The 25,123-nt window shown below is 43.6% G+C and overlaps 2 protein-coding genes across 2 annotated transcripts in view; both read right to left on the bottom strand.

Moving 5' to 3' along the window:
• LOC117042293 (ovomucoid-like) overlaps positions 1-13,710 on the bottom strand; it is a 26,895-nt gene extending 13,185 nt beyond the window's left edge. Inside the window, exons 1-4 of the mRNA XM_033141840.1 lie at positions 13,656-13,710; positions 12,091-12,110; positions 9,103-9,227; positions 8,400-8,439 (exon numbers count right to left, since the gene is read on the bottom strand). Coding sequence (XP_032997731.1) covers positions 8,400-8,439; positions 9,103-9,227; positions 12,091-12,110; positions 13,656-13,710 — 240 coding nt within the window. The remainder of the gene's footprint in view (positions 1-8,399; positions 8,440-9,102; positions 9,228-12,090; positions 12,111-13,655) is intronic.
• A 2,687-nt stretch (positions 13,711-16,397) lies between these two features.
• Positions 16,398-24,609, bottom strand: LOC117042292 (ovomucoid-like). Its single transcript, XM_033141839.1, has 8 exons — positions 24,523-24,609; positions 20,286-20,440; positions 19,925-20,066; positions 19,442-19,569; positions 19,105-19,156; positions 18,420-18,547; positions 17,456-17,516; positions 16,398-16,439 (listed from the first exon to the last, which is right to left on the bottom strand). The coding sequence occupies exons 1-8, from the start codon at positions 24,604-24,606 to the stop codon at positions 16,431-16,433; spliced, it is 759 nt and encodes a 252-aa protein (XP_032997730.1). The 5' UTR covers positions 24,607-24,609; the 3' UTR covers positions 16,398-16,430.
• Positions 24,610-25,123: the final 514 nt, after the last annotated feature.

Below are 25,123 nucleotides of genomic sequence, written 5' to 3'. Positions count from 1 at the left end.
TAAACCACCCTGGGACTTCACGGTAAAGGATAAGGTAAGAAATATAATAAATAATAAATTATCAAAATGTAGTAAGATCTCATGCAATAATGAGGTTTACCTTTGGCTCGCATTTACCCTCATGAACAATAGTTAGAATAACTCCACTTCCCCTAGAAAAATAAAAAACAATAAAGCTGCGTTTCTAGACACTAAGGGTCTACTTCTCAATAGACACCCAAAGGATTTCACTGTAAAGAACACAGACACATCAGGCAATACAGACAAGAAACATATCCACTGTAACCCATGGGCTTACTTTTCAGTAGGTATGCATAGATTGCATTGCATGGCAATGTCCCATCCTCCCCATGGAAAATAAATGACACATGACACAATATTAATGGTTAATGGGCAGAAAAGGCCACAACTTTATTGGTTACAGATGTTGAGTGGTATTGACTTAGGCATTGGATCTAACCGACTATATCCAACCCCATCCTATGTGCTGGGGGGTCCGGGAAGGGTTAACCACCAGTAAAGGGAGTCCTGAGATGCACATCAACTAGGAACTCTCCCTGGGGTCACCGATAGGGGCGTGCCTTAGGCCCTAACCTCCCTAGGCTTTGGACAGGGCCATGCCCCCAGAAACCTTGAACGGAATAGGAATTCCCAGCTGCACCCTGCTTAAATAGGGCAGGACACACTCCCAGGCCGACCGGATTGGTCGGTCTAGCAATGATAATTTTAATATTTATACCTTACACATCTTACTGGGTTGCCCCAGCCACTGTGGCCAGCTTCCGACATATATAAAAAGATAATAAAACATTAAACATAAAAAACAAAACTTCCCTATATACATCGTACCATACCCTCCAACATTTCTCCAATGAAAATAGTGACATCCTAAAGAAAAGTGGGACATTCCAGGATCAAATCAGAAACCGGGATGGTTTCTCTAAATCAAGGACGTCCCTGGAAAATAGGGACACTTGGAGGGTTGGAAAATGGATGCAGAAACCAGGCAATACAGAGTGGGCCCAAGCATCCCCATTGGCTGGTTGGGCCTGCTGCCAGGGGAATGCCTTCCATTGGCCAATAGCTGGCAGCTGGGTGATCCAGCCTGCTATTTGTCAAATCACTTGTGGGTCCGGGGCCTGGCCACACCACCACCCACCAGTGAGGGTGAGTGGACTTGTAGCATCAGACACTCAAGGTTATGTACATTATCCTCCCTCCCCTCCCTCCCTCCCTTCCACCTTACCTTTGTAACTGTGATGCAGGCTAGGCTAAGTTAATATATCTACAAAAGCAGCAGCTCATCAATAGATTACAGGGGTGTGTGTGCAAGGACCCCAATCCCCACACAGTGTACTGAGCCCAGGAAATCTTGTTGCTACCCCTGCCTATATATTTCAGAAAGCTCTACTGGATATCTCATTTTCTACCTTTCCATACATTGGTTAATACAAATGTAGGTAAAGGCAAATGCCATGGAGGGATGTGGGTGGCACTGTGGTCTAAACCACTGAGCCTCTTGGGCATGCTGATCAGAAGGTCAGCAGTTCCAATCCCCACGATGGGGTGAGCTCCCGTTGCTCTGCCCCAGCTCCTGCCAACCTAGCAGTTTAAAAGCATGCCAGTACAAGTAGATAAATAGGTACCCCTGTGGCGGGAAGATAAACAGCAATACAAATGTACTCACCTTTTGGCCTTACAGAATAGACATAAATTGATATATGTCACACCATTACTGCCACAGACAGGGTTTTCTATCATTGTGCAACCATCATATGGAAAGTCACTGCACACATCCTATGAAACAAAGTATAGAATTTTTCCAAATACGATCCCTTCGTTTCCATGGAGAAATCAGTGATGAAATACGCAAGTTTGCAAGTACTAGAGGCAGCTGCCCTGGCTTGCTTCTCTTGCCATCCCCACACCTGACCAATCCCTCCTCCTTTTATACTTCACTAACCTCCTTGCAATTGTAACTACCGCACAATTGCGCTCATTTCACACGCTGGCAAGGTTATGCTTAAAATTCTACAAGGCAGGCTTAAGCAGTATGTGGACTGAGAACTCCCAGAAGTGCAAGCTGGATTTCGAAGGGGAAGAGGAACCAGAGACCAAATTGCGAACATGCGCTGGATTATGGAGAAAGCTAGAGAATTCCAGAAAAACATCTACTTCTGCTTCATTGACTACGCAAAAGCATTTGACTGTGTCGACCACAGCAAACTATGGCAAGTTCTTAAAGAAATGGGAGTGCCGGATCACCTCATTTGTCTCCTGAGAAATCTCTATATGGGACAAGAAGCTACAGTTAGAAATGGATATGGAACAACTGATTGGTTCAAAATTGGGAAAGGAGTACGACAAGGCTGTATATTGTCTCCCTGCTTATTTAACTTATATGCAGAATTCATCATGCGAAAGGCTGGACTGGATGAATCCCAAGCCGGAATTAAGATTGCTGGAAGAAATATCAACAACCTCAGATATGCTGATGACACAACCTTGATGGCAGAAAGTGAGGAGGAATTAAAGAACCTTTTAATGAGGGTGAAAGAGGAGAGCGCGAAATATGGTCTGAAGCCCCACATCAAAAAAACTAATATCATGGCCACTGGTCCCAACACCTCCTGGCAAATAGAAGGGGAAGAAATGGAGGCAGTGAGAGATTTTACTTTCTTGGGCTCCATGATCACTGCAGATGGTGACAGCAGTCACAAAATTAAAAGATGCCTGCTTCTTGGGAGGAAAGCAATGACAAACCCAGACAGCATCTTAAAAAGCAGAGACATCACCTTGCCAACAAAGGTCCGTATAGTTAAAGCTATGGTTTTCCCAGTAGTAATGTATGGGTGTGAGAGCTGGACCATAAAGAAGACTGATCGCCAAAGAATTGATGCTTTTGAATTATGGTGTTGGAGGACACTTTTGAGAGTCCCATGGACTGCAAGAAGATCAAACCTATCCATTTTTAAGGAAATCAGCCCTGAGTGCTCACTGGAGGGACAGATGCTGAAGCTGAGGCTCCAATACTTTGGCCACCTCATGAGAAGAGAAGAATCCCTGGAAAAGACCATGATGTTGGGAAAGATGGAGGGCACAAGGAGAAGGGGACGACAGAGGATGAGATGGTTGGACAGTGTTCTTGAAGCGACTGGCATGCGTTTGGCCAAACTGCGGGAGGCAGTGGAAGATAGGGGTGCCTGGCGTGCTCTGGTCCATGGGGTCACAAAGAGTCGGACACGACTGAACGACTGAACAACAACAACAACCTCCTTCCTTTACACCTCACCCCAAGACTTAACCTTATAAAGGTGGTGGTGGGGAGGTGCACCAAAGAGCAGTTTCTGAAGCACCTGCTCCCCCTCCATTAAACTCCATGCAGCTGTATTTAACAGAAGAGGGCAGGCACTTCGCAGAGCAATTTGCAAACCACACTGTGAAGCACCCCCCACCCCTTCACTAAACAGCTTGCTTGTGCTGCCCACCACCTGGGCTGCCTGCTTGCCTGCCTGCAGCAGTCGAATCTCCTTCACTGGATTTTTTTTTAAGAGGATGGGGGGACATCTGTCAGGGTTTGCAAGGGGCTGGACTAGATGACCTTTAGGGTGTCTTCCAATTCTACAATTCTCTGATTCTAACTGCACCTTGAAGACAACCTTATATTCTGAAATATGTCCCTATTGTGCCAACGCTTGACTTTCCCCATTATATTTAAGAGCATGGTATATTACACATGAGGTTTTAACAAGCTTTGGGACGACGTAACTGGGCAAGAGTGGGAGTTTGGTTACTGTTTTGCCTTCCAGTTAAGGTTTTATGGTTCATGATATCTCTTCTATACATTTTAGAAAGTGGTCTGTTTCTCTGTTCTATGTATTGAGACACCTTTTGGCAGCTTCTGCCTGTTATTAGCAGGGGAACACACAGCATCAAATTTAGGAGGACTGAATCCACTGTTTTCCAGGTGATGCAGGGATCTGCATCTCCAGCATATTATCTGTAGGAATCTGCTGGAGAAGCAAACCCCCCAAAAGACTGAAAAGACGGTGGCTGAGACTGCAGAGGTTCTGAGATGAGAAGAGGAGACCTAACTCTTTGACAGACAGGAGGAGAGAAAGAATAGCTACCACCCCTGTGTTGGCCACCACTAGGGTCAGTGGATCTCTCACCATTGGTAATGGGTTTCCCCCTTTCCTTTTACATATATTTCTTACTGAGTTTGAATATACTGTACCAACATAAAAAGACAAACTATTAAAAATACCAGCTATCTAGAGAATTAACCCATAGTAACAGGGGGAGTTGGCACATAAGTTTTAATATACAGTAGTACCTTGGGTTACTAACTTAATTCGTTCCAGAGGTCCGTTCTTAACCCGAAACCGTTCTTAACCTGAGGTGTGCTTTCGCTAATGGGGTCTTCCGCTGCCGCCGCACCACTGGCATGCGATTTCCGTTCTCATCCTGGGGCAAACTTCACAACCTGGAGCAACTACTTCCAGGTTAGCGGAGTTTGTAACCCAAAGCGTTTGTAACCCAAAGTGTTTGTAACCCAAGGTACCAATGTAAGCATAAAAGTTAGGAGAAGATTTGACGCCATAACAAGGTTTACCTTTGGTTTACATTTACCCTCATGAACAATAGTTAGGTCACCTCCACTTTTCCTGTAAAAAGAAATGCAATAAATTTGCAATGTAATAAAGAGGAAGTGTTTTCATCAATAGGCATGCAAAAGGCAGCATTGTAAAGAACATGAACACACAAATAAGACCATACAGACAGAAGATGTACTAAGTGACTGTCTTGATTCCATTGGTTTACTCTGTGTATATGAGCGGCCTATATCCATGTCCTACCCCTACCACACTTACGACATGGCAGAAAATGAACATATATTTGTTTGTTGAACTTCTTACCTGCCCTTCACAGTAAGATACCTGGGCTGAATAGAACAATATAAAAAAATGTTGTATAGAAAAGGGTTAAACAACTTAGAATCAGAAAAGTAGGATGAGTCTTTAAAAAAACAACCCCTCAGGAATAAGAAGCTAGAGTCAAGAGGTGTCCCTTCAAAATCCAGCAAAAACAATGCATCTGGCACCTCTGTGGGGAAGGAGTTTCACAGCTAAGAGAAGAACCCCACAGCATTTAAGTGTAGAGCTGTGGTTCCCAACGTGGGGGGCAATTTGATTTTTAAGGGGGGCAATTTCGAAGCTTGTTTAGACCAAGTTAGTGGTCTTTTAGGCTTCCACGAGGATGCGGGTGGTGCTGTGGTCTAAACCACAGAGCCTAGGGCTTGCTGATCAGAAGGTTGGCGGTTCGAATCCCCGCGATGGTGTGAGCTCCTGTTGCTCGGTCCCACCTCCTGCCCACCTAGCAGTTCGAAAGCTCATCAAAGTGGACGTAGATAAATAGGTACCGCTCCAGCGGGAAGGTAAATGGCGTTTCCGTGCACTGCTCTGGTTTGCCAGAAGCGGCTTAGTCATGCTGGCCACATGACCCGGAAGCTGTACACTGGCTCCCTCAGCCAGTAAAGAGAGATGAGCGTCGCAACCCCAGAGTCATCCTCGACTGGACCTAACAGTCAGGGGTCCCTTTACCTTTACACTTAGGCTTCCTCCACATGAATAGGAGTTCACTTTTTGAATAATAAGAATTTCATGTCACAGGGAGGGGGGCACCAGGATTTTATAGATGCTTAGGTGGGGCATGGCCAAAAAAATTGGGGTAACCACTGGTGTAGAGTCAGCTTGAACTAGATGGATGATATAGTCTCACATCAGGTACTTCCCCATTCTTGTGGCTGTTGCATTAAACTAAACCCACTAACCTCCATGCTACACAGAAGAGGCATTTGTTAGTATATGTCACTCCTGTGTTGGAGCAGACAGGACTGTCCTCGTCATCGCACTTCACTGTTTCTGGGTATTTACTGCAGACATGTGGCTAAAAGAAAACCATTGGAAAAAACATTAACCTAACTATTACTTGAAATAGAATGTAAATGTGCTTTTTAAGTGCCTTTTTAATAGTACAGTGGTATCTCCGGTAATGAACTCAACTCATTCCGGAAGTTTGTTCTTAACCCAAAACCATTCTTAACTTGAGGTACCACTTTAGCTAATGGGGCCTCCTGCTGCTGCCATGCTGCCACCGTGTGACTTCTGCTCACATTCTGGGGCAAAGTTCGCTACCAGGAGATCTACTTCTGGGTTAGTGGAGCTCGTTACCTGAAGCATTCATTAGGACCCAAGTTTCCACTGTATATTAAGCAAGTGTATTTTTTCATTGATAAGTAAAATTACAACAGGGTATCTGCTCCTCCTCCTCCTTTTATTTCATGAGTTGCCCCTTGTTAAATCCTTTAGGTCGATTGGAATGGTATAAAGCACCATTCTGGCACTGGCGGAGGAAGAGGGGTGCGGGGGGGAGTGCATGCCCTCGGCAGTGCGGTCCTGGTGGGGTGCCATCGTGGCTGCCCCCCACCCACACTGGGCACCATGCCCCCAGGACGCGCATCACACCCCTGCCACGCCCCCGGGATGCGCACCAGCCCCGCCCCTGCCTGCTCTCTGCCCCCCCCCCCCGGTGCCACAGCATGAAGCTCCGCCACTGCATTCTGGTACTGGGCAGGATTTCTGCAGAATAGTGACCAGCTCCATCTTTTCTTAAGCTCTGACTTATTTCCTACCTCCATTGTTAGCAACCTGTTTTCAGGTATGGGACAATGCCCAGTATTAGCAGGCTGTCTCTTTCAAGGGAGGGATGAGGGATTCCTACAAAACTGGGTGATGAAATGAAGTTGACCAACTTGGGATCCAGCTAGTTTTAATCACAGCATCTGTATATTACTCCAGAAAATCAGAGCAATGGTATAGTCTTCACTCCACTGAATAGGGAGAGGGTGGGAATGGACCAATGAGCTAGATAGACTCCCAAATATTGTTTACTTGGTTCTGATAAATTGCCTATAAAATGGGGATTACCCTTCACATCCCATGGCCTTCTTTTCTTTCTCTTTCTTTCTTATAAACCTTGTGAAAATTCTGGAATATCACGAATATATATATATATATATATATATATATATATATATATATATATGAATATGAAAATAACTTTTTAAAAAACAAATAGAATCAGAACAAATGTTCCATGTAATCAAAATTGCCTTGCCTTGCATTCTCCAGGATATTTTATCTCCAGAGGACATCCACATTTCCTATAAACAAATCAAAACATGCTAATAAATAATACTGTGCCATGCCTTCTCAGAATAAAACAACATCTTCATAAAAAGGAAAAACCCATGGTGTCCCATTCAGGAGGACCTACCATTTTGGTATCTTGAGATAAATAAATAAATAAATTCTGGCATCACAGAATATATATATGTTTTTGTGTACTGTATATTTCTCAAGCAGCACCTAAGGCAGTAATCAACTTTGTGCTGCAGAACTGCATTCCCAGGTACCCGGGGGATCACTTTTATTTATACAAGGACTTTTATGTTATCAACTCACTTTTTGGCAATACAAAAAGCACACTTGTTTGGGTATGTCACACCATCACTGCCACAGACAGACCCATGATCTGCTGTGCACTTGGGAGGGTGGCCCTTTGTTGCTTCTAGAAACCCACTGCATTCATCCTGTGAAACCAAGCAGAGAATGTTTCCCAATGCATCTTGTTCATTAGCAGGACATTTTGCTGCAATTATGCATGTAAGTTGTATGCATATAAAGCATGGGCGGTTCCCAGCAGAATATGAACAACAACAACAACAACAACAACAACAACAACAACAACAACAACAACACATCAAGCATTAAAAACTTCCCTAAGCAGGGCTGCCTTCAGATATCTTCTAAAAGTCAAGACACTTCATCATCATAAACTTTATTACACTAGCCAAAGGCCATGGCATCATTCACAATAGGAACAAAAAGAAAAGCAACAATAACCATAATAACCATAAAAACATTAGGCACTGCAGATACAATAAACCACGATCACATCTCCTAAAAAATTATTTGTTGCATACGATATAATAGCAAGGGGTTCTCAGGTAGAATGTGCCAGCTTAAATGTCCGAATCACCTTTGCAATTGACCGCTATTTTATCTAGTTAAGTCAAGACACATGCAAAGAGATAGCAGAAATCAAACAACTGATCAATCCATTAATTAAACTGTGGATCAAATCTGCATTATCAGAGCTACACACATGTATACATCTGAGGTGCAATGTATTTAAAATAAAAATGTATTTGCACCCTGTATTCAGCTGTTATTGGACTGAAATGTCACATGCAAGAATATGACTAGAAATATTAGGTTCACTTTCAAAGAAATGATAACTGATTTGGTTTCAAGTGAATGAACAATGATATTTACACATTTTCCTTCGTGTGCTAGATCTACAAGTTTTCCACACCTAGAAAAAGAGAGCCTGGAATTAGTAAATATTTTTAACATGGAGATGAAACTTTCAAAGGCAGATACTTTAGATCATACCTCCTCCCTCCCCTCATTGATTCATTGGTTCGCTTTCATTGATGGGGTAACATAAAGATGATGAATGGAGGTACAGTGGTACCCCGTGTTACGCACGCGATCCGTTCCAGATCGTGCTACGTAACACGGGCGTGCTTAACATGGACGCCCTGGGGAAAAAACAAAAAACCCGGAAGTTTGCACATTTTTGTGCTTCTGAGCATGCTTCTGCACACCAACGCGCACCCGCGTGTCGTGCGCACTCCTGGGAGGACTTCTGGGTAGAGGAGGTCCATAAGTCGAACGTACACAACATGGAGCGTATGCAACTCGAGGTATGACTGTACATAATTTCACATTTTGGAAGTCTGCCTCTATAACACATGCTAACATTTTTGTGGCATAATAATGGATTGCAATCACTATTTTAGACTGAAGTGGAAGAGCAGCATCCTGAAAACTAACCAGAAGCACTGAGGACATTATGGAGTGATGGGCAGTGGCAGGCAGAATCTATTCCCCCACCCCCCAAAAGAAATTCACCTGTTACTATTACAAACCACTCTCCCAACTTATGTGGGGGACAGATTATGTGGATATTCACCTGATAATGGCACACAGCATACATTCGCTGCCATAAGTAAGACCATCAGTTCCACAAACTGGTGCATACTTTGTATCACAGCTTATCTGGGCTTGTTTACCTTTTAGGTATTTTCTGCAGTCAAGCTGAAAAACAAAGGTAAAATAAGTTTGCAAAGGGAAACGGACAAGAAGCTTTTCTCCAGCTGTGACTTCTCTAACTGGGTACACTATTGTAAGAGGTGGTAGAGGATTTGGGTTATTACTCACTTTTAGACTCAGAGAGAGTCTATTTACTCAGAAAAGTCTGCATAGCCTTCAAGTCTTCTCTCTTCACATGGTTGTCGGAATACGCTGCGTGGATCCACTAAAAGATCCGCGGTTGTTCATTTATTTTAATGGGTTTTGAGAACTACTTTTGGTATCTTTACGCGTGAAAGCAAAAGTGAAAGTAAGAATGAATAGTTGGTTTACCAATAAGATCAATCCGCCTTTAATTTGTAGTTCCGGCAATATTTGAAGTTATCAATGAACGTTAAACCTGCTTCCCGCCTTTTTGGAGGGCAGCAACAGTGGTTTTATTGGTTAAGGCATCGATCGTGATGTCATATTGGTTCCCTAATAAAAGGCTGAGGCTCCCCGCTTGGGCACGTTTTTCCTTAGTTCTTTCAGTTAGGTCAAGTTTAGTTTAAGGGTTTTGGGAGCGGGCTGGATGGGTTGGATGGGATTTTCTTTTAGTTAGAGTTAGCTCGCGGAAGATCTATTCGGTTTAGTTTTAGTTAGGCTTTTAGGTTTAGCCTAGGGCTAGATTTGCGGAAGATATTTCGGTTTAGTATTATTTAGTTAACTTCGCGGAAGATTAGGCGCGCAGGGACTGTGAGCTTAGGGAAACTTAGCTTAGGGCAAGAAGACGAGTCTACGTGGGTTTTGCCAAAGCCACTAAAGATATAACCGGTGTCTGTCTTTCTTTGGGGGAAAAGGGTAGAAAGGTTTAAAGAAATTTTTTAACATCCTTGGTTTGATTTATCTAATTCAGATTCAGGGTATCCGCTTATTCTCGAGGCATTACAGTGGTACCCCGCAAGACGAATGCCTCGCACAACGAAAAACTCGCAAGACGAAAGGGTTTTGCGATTTTTTGGTTGACCCGCAAGACGAATTTCTCTATGGTCGTGCTTCGCAAGACGAGGCATTCGTCTTGCGCGGTACCACTGTAAGAAGAACCCTCCCGCTTGCGCTGGCCCTCCCTGCTTGCCGCTGACTAACGATCGCCCTCCCCACGCTCCCCGATCGCACACCCGACATGCGGCTTCCTCCCGCTCGCCCTCCCCGTGCTCCCCATCGCCCTCCCCATGCCTGGCTTCCTCCCGTTCGCCCTCCCCGCGCTCCCCGATCGCACTCCCGACACCCGGCTTCCTCCTGCTCGCCTGCCCCGCGCTCCCCATCGCCCTCCCCACGCCTGGCTCCTCCCGTTCGCCCTCCCCACGCTCCCCGATCGCACACCTGACAGCCGGCTTCCTCCTGCTCGCCTTCCCCACGCTCCCCATCGCAGTCCCCACGCCTGGATCCTCCCGTTCGCCCTCCCCACCTTCCCCAATCGCAGTCCCGACACCCGGCTTCCTCCTGCTCGCCTTCCCCACGCTCCCCATCGCAGTCCCCACGCCTGGATCCTCCCGTTCGCCCTCCCCACCTTCCCCAATCGCAGTCTCGACACCCGGCTTCCTCCTGCTCGCCTTCCCCACGCTCCCCATCGTAGTCCCCATGCCTGGATCCTCCCGTTCGCCCTCCCCGCCTTCCCCAATCGCAGTCCCGACACCCGGCTTCCTCCTGCTCGCCTTCCCCACGCTCCCCATCGCACTCCCCACGCCTGGATCCTCCCGTTCGCCCTCCCCGCCTTCCCCAATCGCAGTCCCAACACCCGGCTTCCTCCTGCTCGCCTTCCCCACGCTCCCCATCGCAGTCCCCACGCCTGGATCCTCCCGTTCGCCCTCCCCACCTTCCCCAATCGCACACCTGACAGCTGGCTTCCTCCTGCTCGCCTTCCCCACGCTCCCCATCGCCCTCCCCACGCCTGCCTTCCTCCCGTTCACCCTCCCCGCGCTCCCCGATCGCACTCCCCACGCCTGGATCCTCCCGTTCGCCCTCCCCGCCTTCCCCAATCGCAGTCCCGACACCCGGCTTCCTCCTGCTCGCCCTCCCCACGCTCCCCATCGCACTCCCCACACCCGGCTTCCTCCCGCCACCGCCACCGCTGCTCACTACAGTACTGTAAGTAACCGCTCTCCCCGCTCGCTTTCCCGACACCCGGCCCCGACTGGTTTTTTCCCATAGGAACGCATTAATTAAGTTTCAATGCATTCCTATGGGAAACCGTGCTTCGCAAGACGAAATTTCCGCAAGACGAAAAGACTTGCGGAACGAATTAATTTCGTCTTGCGGGGTACCACGGTATTTTAGTTAGAAGGCAATTAAGAACTCATGCACCTTCGGAGTCATTTTCCGTCTTACTCAGCTTCCTTCAGATTGTGAGACTTGGCCGGCGCCCATGCTCATAAGCACGCGGAACGCTGGCCGCATCTTCCCCGCTACTGGTACCTCGTGCGTGGGCAGCCTAAGCTTGTGCACGAGGAGCTCCAGCACCGAACCCCGACACATGGCTGAATGGGTATTCCGTTCAGATCCATTCTTGTCCCAGTTCCATTTGTCACACAAAATATGTATATACGCAATTTTAATCAGCTGCTAAGTCACCTAATGTGTCAAAATCTATAATGTTGAATGCACAAGCAGGAAATGAATGGGTGTAATGCCAACTATTCATTCCAGCCGCACACATAGTTAAAAGGAGGCAGAACTGTACTGTATTCTAAAGAGCAGCTATATTCTCTGGGTGCAATCTGTTTCCATTATTCATTTCTGAGACACCCATTGCAGCATGATATGCAGAATAAGAGCACAACCTGATTCCAAAACAAAAATAAATATGATATTCACAAACATGTTAACTGACCTTATCTGCAGTTCCGGTACCTGTAAAATGATTTGAGAATGTATTAAGAACAACCAATCATCACCTATGTACAGGCAATCGTCTCCTGTATTTTATTACATTCTTGAGTTTTCAACAACAAAGGCTAATTTCCAGAAGTTGAAAACTAGCTTTGGCATTTAACATTTCTGACCCTTTTAAAAAGTGCTGAATACTCTGTGGTCTTATATAGTCAGTTGCTCTAAAAGATTGACTTGTATTTTTTAAAAAAACAGAATCCCTTTATCTGGCTGCATCAGAGGCTGCATACACACTATACATTTAAAGCAACAACTCCAAATCCTGGGAACTGTAATTTACCCCGTCACACAGAGCTACAGTTCTCAGCACCCTTACCAAACTACAGTTCCCAGGATTCTTTGGTGGGGCGCTTTAAATGTATGGTATGTACACAGCCTGAGGATAAAGTGAGACACCAAAGGCCCCTGAAGCCAGCTGCCCTTAGGCTCCTGCCAACCCAACTGCCTCCATCAGTAGCCAACTCAGAGGTGAGCTGGTGAGACCTTCCTCTCATCCCAGAATATTCCCTGTTTTGGCTATTGTGTAACTTTATTACATAATGCTTTAAAAGAGATGGCACTTGAATTTCTTCCCCCTGCTCTCCCATGCTTTGCCTTTTACAGAAACACGATATCCAAATGTGGTAAATGCATGATTAAATCATATTTCAAAGAATTTTAAAATGATATCTCTTGCAAAGAAAATGTTCTGCTGATAAATTTGAAGTGAAAATTTAGACTTTAAGCTCCTTGTGACAGGGAATTCTTTTTTTCTTTTTTTGCTATGTCACTTTGTAAAGCGGCATGTGATTTGATGCTGTGGGGGTAATATTGCTGCTGCTGTTACTACTAATACAGCTACAACTACACATTTGTAAAAAAAAAAAAAGGCCCGATAAAATTTGTACAATATTGGATTCTGACTTCATTGATAAGGATCTTGGAGCAATTAACTGCAATCTGAACTTGTATTTGCTCCAGCGAATTCCCATAATGGGGATTACATCACAGAACAATACATAGTGGGAACTGCAATACAAGACTACAATACAATTTTGTAATGTGACGTATGCATGTAATGGGTTTCTCCCATTATCTAAGATAGCATTTTTAAATAAATGCATCCATTGCTCCTTGGGGCCAGTTTATATATTACTTTTTCCTTTACCCACCTCCCCAAAATCTGAAGATTAGTGCACATATTTCTCCACCCCCATTTTCCTAATCATGGATCCAGGCACCAGGCAGAGAGTATGTATCAGCTACCAAATCCATCCCCAGCCTGGTGCTGCCCAGACTCTTTAGACTACAACTCTCATCAGCCCCAGCCAGTACAGCTATGATGGGTATGGTTAAGCAAAGTTGAAGTCCAAAACATCTGGAGATGGAAAGTGGCAAAAACATATATTTTTTTAAATCCATTGTAAAACACCCATTTTCCTGTACTGTGGCTTTCTTTGCCTCATCTAGATAATAAGAAATGTATAAAGTGGTCCTTGATTACAGAGAGTTGGAGAGTATACTTACCTAAAAGGAAGCAACAGTTTGCTAGGGAAAGAATCACATATATTTTTATCTTCATGGTTAATGAAGACAGTCCTTTTCTCTCAAGTTTCAGCTAGCAGTTTGCTCAGCCCAAGAACTTATTGACAGCAATCATGGGCACACTTATAGTGCTTGATATCTATAGAAGCAATCACATTCCTTTACCTAAATCAAAACATGGTTTATCTCAGTGCTCTCTAACAATGAACATTCTTACGTTATTTCACCTGTGGCAGACGTAAGGCAGCAAGAAGACTACTGCTTTTCAAAGACAATAGCTTTATATAATGGGATTTTGAACATTTCCCCCATCCCACACAGACACATCAAAGCTCTGGTGTCTTGTCAACAGTCATGGTGTATCAGTTTTGAGATAACCTGTGTTAATGCCACAAAAGATTACTATCTTTATATATAACAGCTGGAAGTTATAATAAAGAATTTGCAGTAATTCTCATTGCAACAATGAGAAACGAAAGGGCCACTTTGTGTAGTGAGGGTACATATGCCTCTTTCCAGCACACGTTAAGTTATTTATCCCTTGTGTAGGTTGTACACAAATTGGACCTTTTTGTGATTCTTCTCCCACCCCCCAAACCCTCACCCCCAAAAAGGCGTAGACAGGGGAGTGTGACTGGTTTCGTCACACTAACTGTGGAGCCTGCCGCAGGGGTGTCACAGGGGGTGTCACAACTATGATGTAGAATGGAAGGTGAGAGGTGGGGGTAACCAAATTTTGGCTTCACACAGGGTGCCTCTGAAATTTGAGACCCCAAGGTCTGTCACTGATGTAGAAAAGGCAGGGAGGATGCATGAATCACACCTATGTAAGTATGGACCTAAGCATGGAATGGAGGGAATGTGTTCCTGCCTTTCCACCCTGATCCAGAAAGGATACTTAGTCAGGTAAGTAAGTTGGTCCCAATTCACTGAATGGTAAGATAGTGCACTTGATTGATTAGTGGCTTATGGATGGTACTGGAAGGCAAGAAATTATGCTAGGAGAACTGCCTTGGAATATTAACATTCAGAGTTGCCAACATTCTCTCTTGGAAAGTGGTACCCCCTGTTGTCTCATTACCCATTCAATAAAGCTGAAAGTGATTTACTAGGGCAGTGTTTTTCAACCACTGTTCCGCGGCACACTAGTGTGCCGCGAGATGTTGCCTGGTGTGCCGTGGGAAAAATTGAAAAATTCAAGAGAATTACTTTATATATAGTCAATATAGGCACAGAGTTAAATTTTTTAACATTTTCTAATGGTGGTGTGCCTCATAATTTTTTTCATGAAACAAGTGTGCCTTTGCCCGAAAAAGGTTGAAAAACACTGTACTAGGGGTTTCCCCCCTGCACTTTTGCAGTACAGAATTTGTGACAAAAAGTTCAAATTTCAAAGAAGGATGTCTCCCCCCCTCTGTTTTTGTTTAAATAAACAGCTACAAGGAAATCTGTAGGGCTGCATTGTTAACCTCTTAACAGAACTGTTTCATATCATGAAATCATGAAAATTTTCTGGGTCAATTAAAATAACAAAAAAGAAAATGTGGGAAAGGGGAAGTGTTTTACCACCAGGCAGAAGTGGCAGAAGGAAGAGCATAGCAACAGGAACACGAGACCTCTAGAGAGGCCTTTTCAATTGGCACATAGCTGTCAACTTTTCCCTTTTATTGTGAGGAATCCTATTCGGAATAAGGGAATTTCCCTTAAAAAAAGGGAAAAGTTGACAGCTATGAATTGGCATCCTCCTAATGGATCTGTTAGTAGAGTGCATGTGAGTTATCAAAGAGCTGTAAGGACCAGCAGCCCCATGTCCTTCCTTTTGGACTTTGTTTTTTTTTCCAGTGAAGGGTTATTTCACCCAAACGTATCAGGGATGGCAGGTTAGTGCTGGCAGATCGTGTGTTTGGAAATTGGATGAAGGCCAACCCTTCATTGTTGTTTGACTCTTCCTGCCAATCAGAGTGGGATTCACAGAGGATGCATCCATTCTGAAATTCCTCCCCTTTTTTAGGTGTGACCTCATGGTGAGAGCATGGTGAAATGGTAGGTACAATTTTATGAGTTCTTTTTCCCTCCCCTTCCAAGAGTTAAGTGGCTGTATTATTTTACCTGAGTGAGTAGCAATTCTTTGTTGCTCTTGGCTGAAGGAGTCTCAACTTGCTCTAGCTACTGTTGCCATTAATTGTTTGTTTAGCTGTAACTTGTATTTTGGGAATTGGTGGTACTCAAGTGCTGCTCTGAACAGGTTAATATTGATATTGTTAGATATATATTGTTAAGTTAAATGAGACTTTAAAATCATTTTGAAGGAGTCTTTGAACAGTGCCCCATGTGTCTCTTGGTTGACTCTCATCCTAATAGACATAATCATATTGTTCCCATTCTAATAGATATTTTGAAGGAGTAATCTTGTAAGTATGTATTTGATTCTGATTTCAAGTCAATGGATAATGCTAATGGAAGACAGGTGCTGCTGTTTTGCTATATTTTATACTTATTTTTTTTAAAAAGTTAGAACCAAGAATTTTTGAACAAAACTTGTAAATGGTGAACGTGTAAAAATGACAACTTCATGGAATGATTCATTCTCAGGGTAGTGTTGATAACAAAACAAAGGCAGAGAATTTAGTTGCTTTGAGTTTATTCTCTTAGCAGATCAGGAAAAGCTTTTATTTAAACTAAAAAATAAAGATATTTGCACAAAGTATCTTTATTCAGTTTAAGAGTAATTCTTGCTGCTTTGCTCTAAGTCTTCTTTCATTCGCCCTAGGAAAGTAAAATAAAATGTTAGCATTATTATATCAGAGAGGTCAGGCCAGACATAAATCCATCCAATCCTCCAGTTCCAAGTTAAGAGATTTCAGATACATAGGAGTATAGTTTGGAAAACGGGATTGAGCCTTCAGCTCATTTATTTCCTCTTCTTTTCACCCTCCCTTTCTTCTCTCACACTCTGAGGGCTCCTTCACACCTTTTTTGGTCTGAGATTTCCTCAGTTTGTCCCGTGACTTCTAGACATGGGACTGAGCAGGGTGATATTTGTTCCAATTCAGTGTTAAACGACAGGTTTCCCCAGAGAAAACAGCAGGGCCAAAATAACAACAACCCCTGCTCAGACCTGTGTCTGGAAGTCACGGGACAAGCAGAGGAAGTCAAAGACCAAAATAACTGTAGATGTGTCCTGTACTTAGCTGTTTTATAATGAACAATAATATTAGTTTGGAGGGTTTGTGGGACCATGCAATGACTAGGCTTGCTCCTTCCCTCAAAAAAAAGGGGGGGGGGAAAACTTGCTTCATGACTACAGTCCTCATCGCCTGGGTGTTTCACCACCATGAGGCAAGATTCTGTGTGCAATTGCCTACCCAAGTGCATGTGTTATGTTGGCACAAAAACTGGAGAAACTGGAGGATTTCTCCAAGGGAGAAATCTGCAAATGTGTGTTTTGTAAGTGGCAACACCTGTGTGAGCTTTTGACATAGTGCAAAGAGCGGTGTTTTCATTTCAGTCCTAAGGCTTCAGATAACAACTCAAAGCCAAATGACTTGAAGGCATGTAAGGCAGAATAATGGTTGAATACCTTTTTTTTTTTTAAAGGAATAGAATGTGACATATTCCTTGAGGCTTATTATTCATAATAAGTGAATATGTCTTTTGTCGTGTTTTGAGACCCACTTTGGAGGGGAAGTTTTTATTTCTTGAATGCCTAGGAGATTACATTTGGAAGGGGTACTGAGGAGTATTATCCCACATCAGGAAATTATGTCACCAAGAGGATTCACCTTTTCCTCCTGTTGCTCACAGGGCCCTTCATGCTTTATCGTTAGTTTGCCGCCACTTTTCCTGAAAAAGAAAATGATAATTTTATGGCATGGAGACTACACAGTCCAGTTAGTAATACTGACAAGAGATGTTTGCACTGTATTGTTCCCAGATGTACCAAGGAATTGTCTTCCCACAGTTTCCGTTTTATCCTTCTCTAGGAAATGTCTAAAAATTTAAGAGGAAAAATAGGCCCCATTTACTGAAAGACTGTCCCCCCCCTTTCCCAAGGGCCTTTACACTACATGCTTATTTTCACTAGAGCATCCTTAGATGCACCAAGGACTCCCCCCTTAAGTAAATCCCAGTGATTTAGCTTGCATTAATCTGAGTCTTCCTTTTTTCTCCAGGAAAAACAGCACATTCATGTACTGAATTCATAGCTAGGCATTTTGAAATGTATAAATTGTGTGCTTTCTTTCCAACAAGAGCTTTATTACTCTCTTGTTGTTGTTTTTAGTATTGTTGTTTGTTAGATGGTTTTTTTTTACCAAGTAGCTCAAAGTGGGGGGACACGGGTGGCGCTGTGGGTTAAACCACAGAGCCTAGGGCTTGCTGATCAGAAGGTCGGCGGTTCAAATCCCCGTGACAGGGTGAGCTCCCGCTGCTCGGTCCCAGCTCCTGCCCACCTAGCAGTTCGAAAGCGCGTCAAAGTGCAAGTAGATAAATAGGTACCGCTCCAGTGGGAAGGTAAACGGCATTTCCGTGTGCGGCTCTGGTTTCGCCAGAAGCGGCTTAGTCATGCTGGCCACATGACCCGAAAGCTGTATGCCGGCTCCCTCGGCCAATAACACGAGATGAGCGCTGCAACCCCAGAGTCAGACACAACTGGACCTAATGGTCAGGGGTCCCTTGACCTTTACCTAGCTCAAAGTGACTTACATTAAAATATTTTCATACACTGGTTAACAGAAATATACCCACCTTTTGGCATCACAAAATGCACACTTGTTTGGATATGTCACACCATCACTGCCACAGACTTGTGCTAATTCATATGTGCATACAGCAGGCTTGCCCTTGGGTGGGACTGGGAAGTCACTGCACTCGTCCTATGGAACCAAATATAGAATGTTTCCTCAAACATCCCTTATTACCATGAAAAGGTTCATTATGTGCAACACAAGATCTGTGAATTCTACATTTTAATATAAACCCCCGATTTTCCGTGAGGAAACACGTAGATTCCTTGAGGAAGCAAAAAAACTTGTCTTTTCAAAGCCATGACAGAGCATTCTAAAGACATCCATCCCTTCACAACAAAACGTTTCCATATCATAAACCTGATACACTGAATTGCATTGGCCAAAGATAAAGATAAAGGTGATTTAGTCATCTAGATAGCCAGCATCGTATTTGGAAACGGATAGGAAATTCTTTTGCTAAAATGGGAATGGAATAAGGAGATACTTATTTACTTTATCTCCAGAGCCACACTAGCAAAATCATGCACATCTGTGTGATCTCTCCAGACTCTCACTACTATTTTCCTTTTGGAAAAGGTTTTATTTCCATTGAATTCTCCTGTACTAATTCAGCCTCTTGCATAAAGTGTTTAGTAAGAAAAGCATAAGCTGCCACAGAAAAATTATAAAGCCAGTTGATTTACCTTTTCCTTACATGGACCCTTATGGCTTATTGTGATAGTGTTTCCACTTTGTCTGAAAAAGATGAGATAAAGTTGTCTTCAACTTCAAAATGCAATACATGATCTGGTCAGTTGTGTTGACAATGGATGTTTTTACTGCACCCTTCTCAGATGCTACCAGGAGTTAACTGCCTTCTCCTTCTGAGAGTTCTAATGTAAAATTGAGTTTCGTACATGTTTCATACATATTTTGTACATATTTCATGCATATTTCGTACATGGTTTGAACTAGAAAAGTGATTCCACTAACCCACAGGCCACTTTTTGTTACACAAGGACCTTTATTTGATCTACTCACCTTCTCGCATGGCAAAATGCACACAAGTTGCCATATGTCTGGCCATCACTGCCACAAACAGGTTTCCATTCCAATGTACATTTAGGAGACTGGCCCTTAGGTGGTTCTGGGTATTTACTGCACACATCCTGTGAATGAATGCATACTGTTGGAGGTGGCTTTTGCTCATGTTCCCAGTATAAAATCTGTCTAAATACCGCATGGCACTTGAGTAAGGAATAATAGTACAATTAAGAGTATTTAAAACCTTTGGGCGGCATTCAACACTGCACTATTATGAATGTTCTGTCTGTGCAAGTCTGCCAAATGGAATCACCCCCCTTTGTTCCCCCCACATGCTATTCTTCAGGTTCTCCCAACCCTCTGTGGAGCCAATTTAAAGGGGCACAAGGGGAGGGGGAGGGGGAATACTGTTGCACAAGCTGACAAGGTTCATTAAGTGAATCCTGCCCAATGATCTGTAAATCCAGAATTTACCTTTACCTTACATTCTCCTTCATGCTTTATGTCAAGAGGGACGTCACTGTCCCTAAAACAAACAAACAAACAAATGCTTAGATCCACCAGCCCATAATAAAAACCCTCGTAATGTTCATGCATGGAAATGGCTTGCAGCACAGTATGCCTAGCACACAATGAGAGATCTGCCATGAGAGCTCCATTGATTGAAAAATTTACTGGCCTCATTGCTGCACAGAAAACCCACTTGTTTGGATAGGTAACTCCACATATAGGATGGCAATTATCTCATGTGCTCAGAATATTTGTGCATGGGATGGGCCTGTGGCATTATGCCTATAATACCTGCTCCACTTTGGAGGATCTGTCATTTGAAATGACCTGTCAAAAAGTTGGGAAAGTCACTGACCTCTTTGCTGCACAGAAGAAACATAAGTTTGGATAAGTGATGCCATTGGTACCACAGATGGGACGGTATTCCTTGGTACACACCAGTGGTTTGCCCTTCTCTTGTTGGGGGAACTTACTGCAGACATCCGGCTAAGGAAATTGGGGGGGGGGGAGGGAAAAGAAATAGTAACAAAGCACTTAGTGATTGAATGCAATCTTTACAAATAACAAATCTTTATTCCTCAGCCAAAGGCCATTGTCAATCACCCAGTAGTACAATAACAAAGCATCATGCCATTCAAAATATTATTAACAAAACCAAATATTAATTCAGTATATTGATGTCAATGGAATATGTAAAGAAAGAAAATTGTACATGCACTACTGATATTAGTACAGTGGTACCTCAGGTTACGTACTTAATCCATTCCGGAGGCCTGTTCTTAACCTGAAGCACCACTTTAGCTAATGGGGCCTCCCGCTGCCGCTGCACCGCCAGAGCACGATTTCTGTTCTTATCCGGAAGCAAAGTTCTTAACCTGAAGCGTTATTTCTGGGTTAGCGGAGTATGTAACCTGAAGCGTATGTAACCTGAGGTACCACTGTACAGTATATTGCTTCGAAGGAAGAACAACATATCCACTCACTGCTGTTATGGAAAGTGCCAGATACTTTCCTCATCCTTTTCTTGATTTCATATTTAGTTGGTTGGAACTCAAAAAACCTTTGGATATTTTTAAAAAAGTGCTACTATTAAATGAAGCTCATGATGGTGTTCCATAAGGAAGAGCAAACAGAAAATATTCTGAAAAGATCCATTCATTGCCAGAAGTTTGTACTGTAGTGCTTTATACAAGTTATATCAATACAAGGCGACATACCTATTTCATCTGTTTTTGGAAGCAAAGCAGCACATGGAATTACCGGTAAGTCATAAAATCCTGGAATCATAGATCTGAAAGGGAGCTCTAAGGTAATGTAGTCCAAGCTGCTGCTGATGCAAGAAATCTACTGTGAAAGCGTCCCTGGTAGGTAGCAACAGAAAACCTATACTTCTAGTACTGGAGTACTGAAGACCTGAAGAACCCCCAATCTTTTACGGGGGTGGGGTGCACCCACATGCAACTCCAGTTGTCCCCTTCATCCAAATCAGATTTATCCAACCACAGTTGCCTCCAATTGATCTGGAGTAAGCCTCAACTTCTTTTTCTTTCTCCATCCCGAAACAGCCTGCTTACACCTGCTCAGGATTTCCGCAGACTCGCTGGGACTCAGTGGAGGAAATGAGATAGTGTTATTGTGTGTTGGCATGTAAGCTAGACGGTCTGCCTTAGACTGTCTTGGCATCAAAAATAAGGGTAGCTATCTTGGCTCATAAGAACACTGCCAAAGCCCAAGTTAAGGAAACACCAAAATGCCACAAAAAAATGTGCAAGCTTTCAAGTTGTCCAGAACTTTCCACCAGGCTGGATGGTAAACAGAGCCAGGGAAGGGCGTGGGGGGGGGGGGAAGTTGGCTACTGGAGAAGCTATGAAGTCTGCATCTGGTTACAGTCCCAAGATGGCGAGCAGGCAGCCAACCCCAACCCCAAGCTTCCAAGAACATTTCCCAAGGTTCTGTCATTCGAAAGTGGGCTGTGTTTCAGGTCCCTTTAACAAGAAGAAGAAGAAGAAGAAGAAGAAGAAGAAGAAGAAGAGGAGGAGGAGGAGGAGGAGGAGGAGGAGGAGGAGTTTGGATTTGATATCCCGCTTTTCACTACCCGAAGGAGTCTCAAAGCGGCTAATATTCTCCTTTCCCTTCCTCCCCCACAACAAACACTCTGTGAGGTGAGTGGGGCTGAGAGACTTCAAAGAAGTGTGACTAGCCCAAGGTCACCGAGCAGCTGCATGTGGAGGAGTGGAGACACGAACCCAGTTCCCCAGATTACGAGTATACCACTCTTAACCACTACACCACACTGGCTCTCAAGCACTTCTTAGTGCAGAAATGGCCATTTTCTAAGCTGTGTGCATCCTCCCTACTTCTGAATTTGCAAGATGTGACAGAAACCGAAACAACAACCTGCTACTTTTCCTTATCACAAACAAATATCTGGAACTAACAGTACAGACCATGATGAAGTTCGGTCCTTGCCAAAGTACTGTAATTTACGTAACCATCAAAGGAATTAAACACAATACGTATTCCTCTTTCAGTTATTTAGTCGCTTAACTTGGAACATTTAATTTGTTGCTGCAGAATGAATGCAGCGAGTTTCCCAAGCCCATTAAATTCTGCACAGTTCAGCATGATCCTGTCTTTGGCATCAAAGGTGTGACGTATGGAATATCTCTTTCTCAAACGTATGGCTGAAACGTATGCACATACATGGAACACAATACATATGCAGCCATTATTTGGAAGCTGCAAAAGGAAGAAGCACCATGTTACGTCCTTCAACTCCATGGAAACAGTAAGGAGAGAAAGGGGCTCAGGAAAAAAAAAGGCACCCAATGGCTGTAATACAGAACAGAGGGGAGCATTTGCCTAAAATCGCTGGCCATGTGGGAACAGATAAAATGCGATGGCAGGGTGGGATTTTTTTTTTTAAGCACATGACTGAGATAATATGGGATTCCAGATCTGCTATCTGTGGAGAACTGCCCTGTGTTCTTTATTGCAACAGTATCACTGCTGTTAAAAAGTAACCTATTAGTAGTGATTACCTTTTCTTTACATTCTCCATCATGTTTTATATGAACGTGAACTCCTGCTGCCCTAAAAATAAATTGACACTGTTATATATATATTTTAAAAAAGAATCAAATGGCATGTTTCATCAAGGAAATGGTAGCAACAGTTCTGTGAAGATTTACTTACTGGTCTGCACAGAGTGCGCATTTGTTAGGGTAGGTCACACCATTAGTGCCACAGACAGGTTTATAATCATCTGTGCAGAATGTCTGGCCACCTTTCTCTGGTTTGGAAAACTCGATGCATTCATCCTGCCCAAAGCATTATAAGTATTATTTCACACTGATAAATAGTTCATTATATTTCAGTATGTCTATTCCTCTGCTGTGAAACCTTCCTGCAAACCAGCACAGCCTGTTGTTGTACACATCTGCATCTTCCCCTTTAAATATTGTGCAACCTCTCCTTTTCGAGCATGGAAAGATGGTTCATTGCTGTCAAAAGAGTGAACATAAAAGAGCAAGCCAATAGTGAGAGTGCAAATGAGCAAGGCCCCCGGGGTGTGGCCTGAAGTTGTTGGTCCTGATGCGGACCCCAGTTTAATTAGGGTAAATCTACTCAGCCAGGAACGAGGAAAATTTGAGACAAATAGGCAGAGAACAGAACAGATAGACATAGCCTGGGTTGAACAGCATAGGTAGAGGCTCAGAGAGGCAGAGCAAAGCAAAGCAAATTGCTGAAAGTACAAAGAGGTTCAAGAAGGTCTCCACCCCCATCGTTCTGCCTGGACACTGAGATCCAGCACCGAGGGCCTTCTGGTAGTTCCCTGACTGCGAGAAACCAAGTTACAGGGAACCAAGCAGAGGGCCTTCTCAGTAGTGGCGCCCACCTTGTGGAACGCCCTCCCATCAGATGTCAAAGAGATAAACAACTATCTGACGTTTAGAAGACACCTGAAGGCAGGCCTGTTTAGGGAAGTTTTTAATGACTGGTGTTTTAATGTAATTTTAATCTTCATTGGAAGCCGCCCAGAGTGGCTGGGGAAACACAGCCAGATGAGCAGGGTATAAATAAATAAATAAATAAATAAATAAATAAATAAATAAATACTATTATCATCATCATCGGAACTGGTGTCTAACCTATCAGTAACCTCTTCTGCTCCCTGAAGAAAAGAAAGCAGTGGAGCACAAAATGCTCAGGTGAGCTGTCTTCCAGGACCTTGTGGGCAGCAGAAGTATTACTGCCAGTAGTTCAGGCCAAATCATTGGCCTAAGCCCTAATCATTAACAGAGGTTTTTTTGGGGGGGAGGGGGAGGTGCAGGAATGAAACTAGCTTCCCTGTTCCTTTCTTTTGCTTTTCCAAAATAATTTTTAATTATTGGTGTCAACACCGATAGTCTGATTAGGACTAGAATATGCAAAACAGCCCATTGTTATATGGGATAAGGATCTTTATGCATATGAAAGAAAAGAAGAGGGGTCATTAGTCTTCAAGGGCCTCCTAAATGAGCTTTGAGCAAATATGAACAATAATTTAAAAAATGGTTGGCACTAACCTTCTGTCCGTGATCACCAGAAATCCCTAGAATGGAAATACAGTTCATGTAACATATTTCTATATAAAATGGAGTTATAGGCATTAACTCAAGAAACTGAATCCATAGGTTCAAAGCTACATTTGCTGTAGTACATAGGGGATGCATGGAATTCATTTTTGTTCTCTCTCTCTCTCCCCCCCCCCCAGCTTATTTTATAGCCTCTGCTGTCAATATTTCAATAAATGATTAACTTTGGTAGATCAAGCATGTTATGTAAGGGAATCTCATGCACTTTATTCATTCAGTTATTGACAATGGGGAAGTGCAAGCTGAGCTTGTGCTCATTGCTGCTTGCTGCTAGTCCCATCATGCATGGTGGGAAATGATACACAGAATATAAGTTCAAACTGCGGGGAGGCTGTGTAGGACCCATCTTTGTCCCATTTCCCTACCATTCATCTGGGGTAGGCACCTACAGCTTCCCTATAGTTTGGAAATAACAAATTGTGTGCCATTTCCCACTAGACATCATGGGATTTGTAGTCCCCCCAAAGGAGAACTGGCATATACCACTTGTTATCGCCTTTCTCGATGAGAGGCTTTTCCTTCTTCTTGCGGA

Source organism: Lacerta agilis, chromosome 2 (genome assembly GCF_009819535.1).
Source record: "Lacerta agilis isolate rLacAgi1 chromosome 2, rLacAgi1.pri, whole genome shotgun sequence".
Taxonomy (NCBI): domain Eukaryota; kingdom Metazoa; phylum Chordata; class Lepidosauria; order Squamata; family Lacertidae; genus Lacerta; species Lacerta agilis.
The sequence above is the reverse complement of the archived record's forward strand: the minus strand, read 5'-3'. Positions and strand labels throughout refer to the sequence as shown.

What these genes read in the sequence shown, in the direction of transcription:
- LOC117042292 (XM_033141839.1), bottom strand. Translation starts at nt 24,606, where the DNA reads ATGCCTATAACTCCATTTTATATAGAAATATGTTACATGAACTGTATT. An exon ending in AGCATGAAGGAGAATGTAAG is followed by an intron (nt 19,570 to 19,924) that starts GTAAAGGTAAAT and finishes ATTCATTCACAG; the next exon opens with GATGTGTGCAGTAAATACCC. An exon ending in AGGGTCCATGTAAGGAAAAG is followed by an intron (nt 18,548 to 19,104) that starts GTAAATCAACTG and finishes TTGGTTCCATAG; the next exon opens with GACGAGTGCAGTGACTTCCC.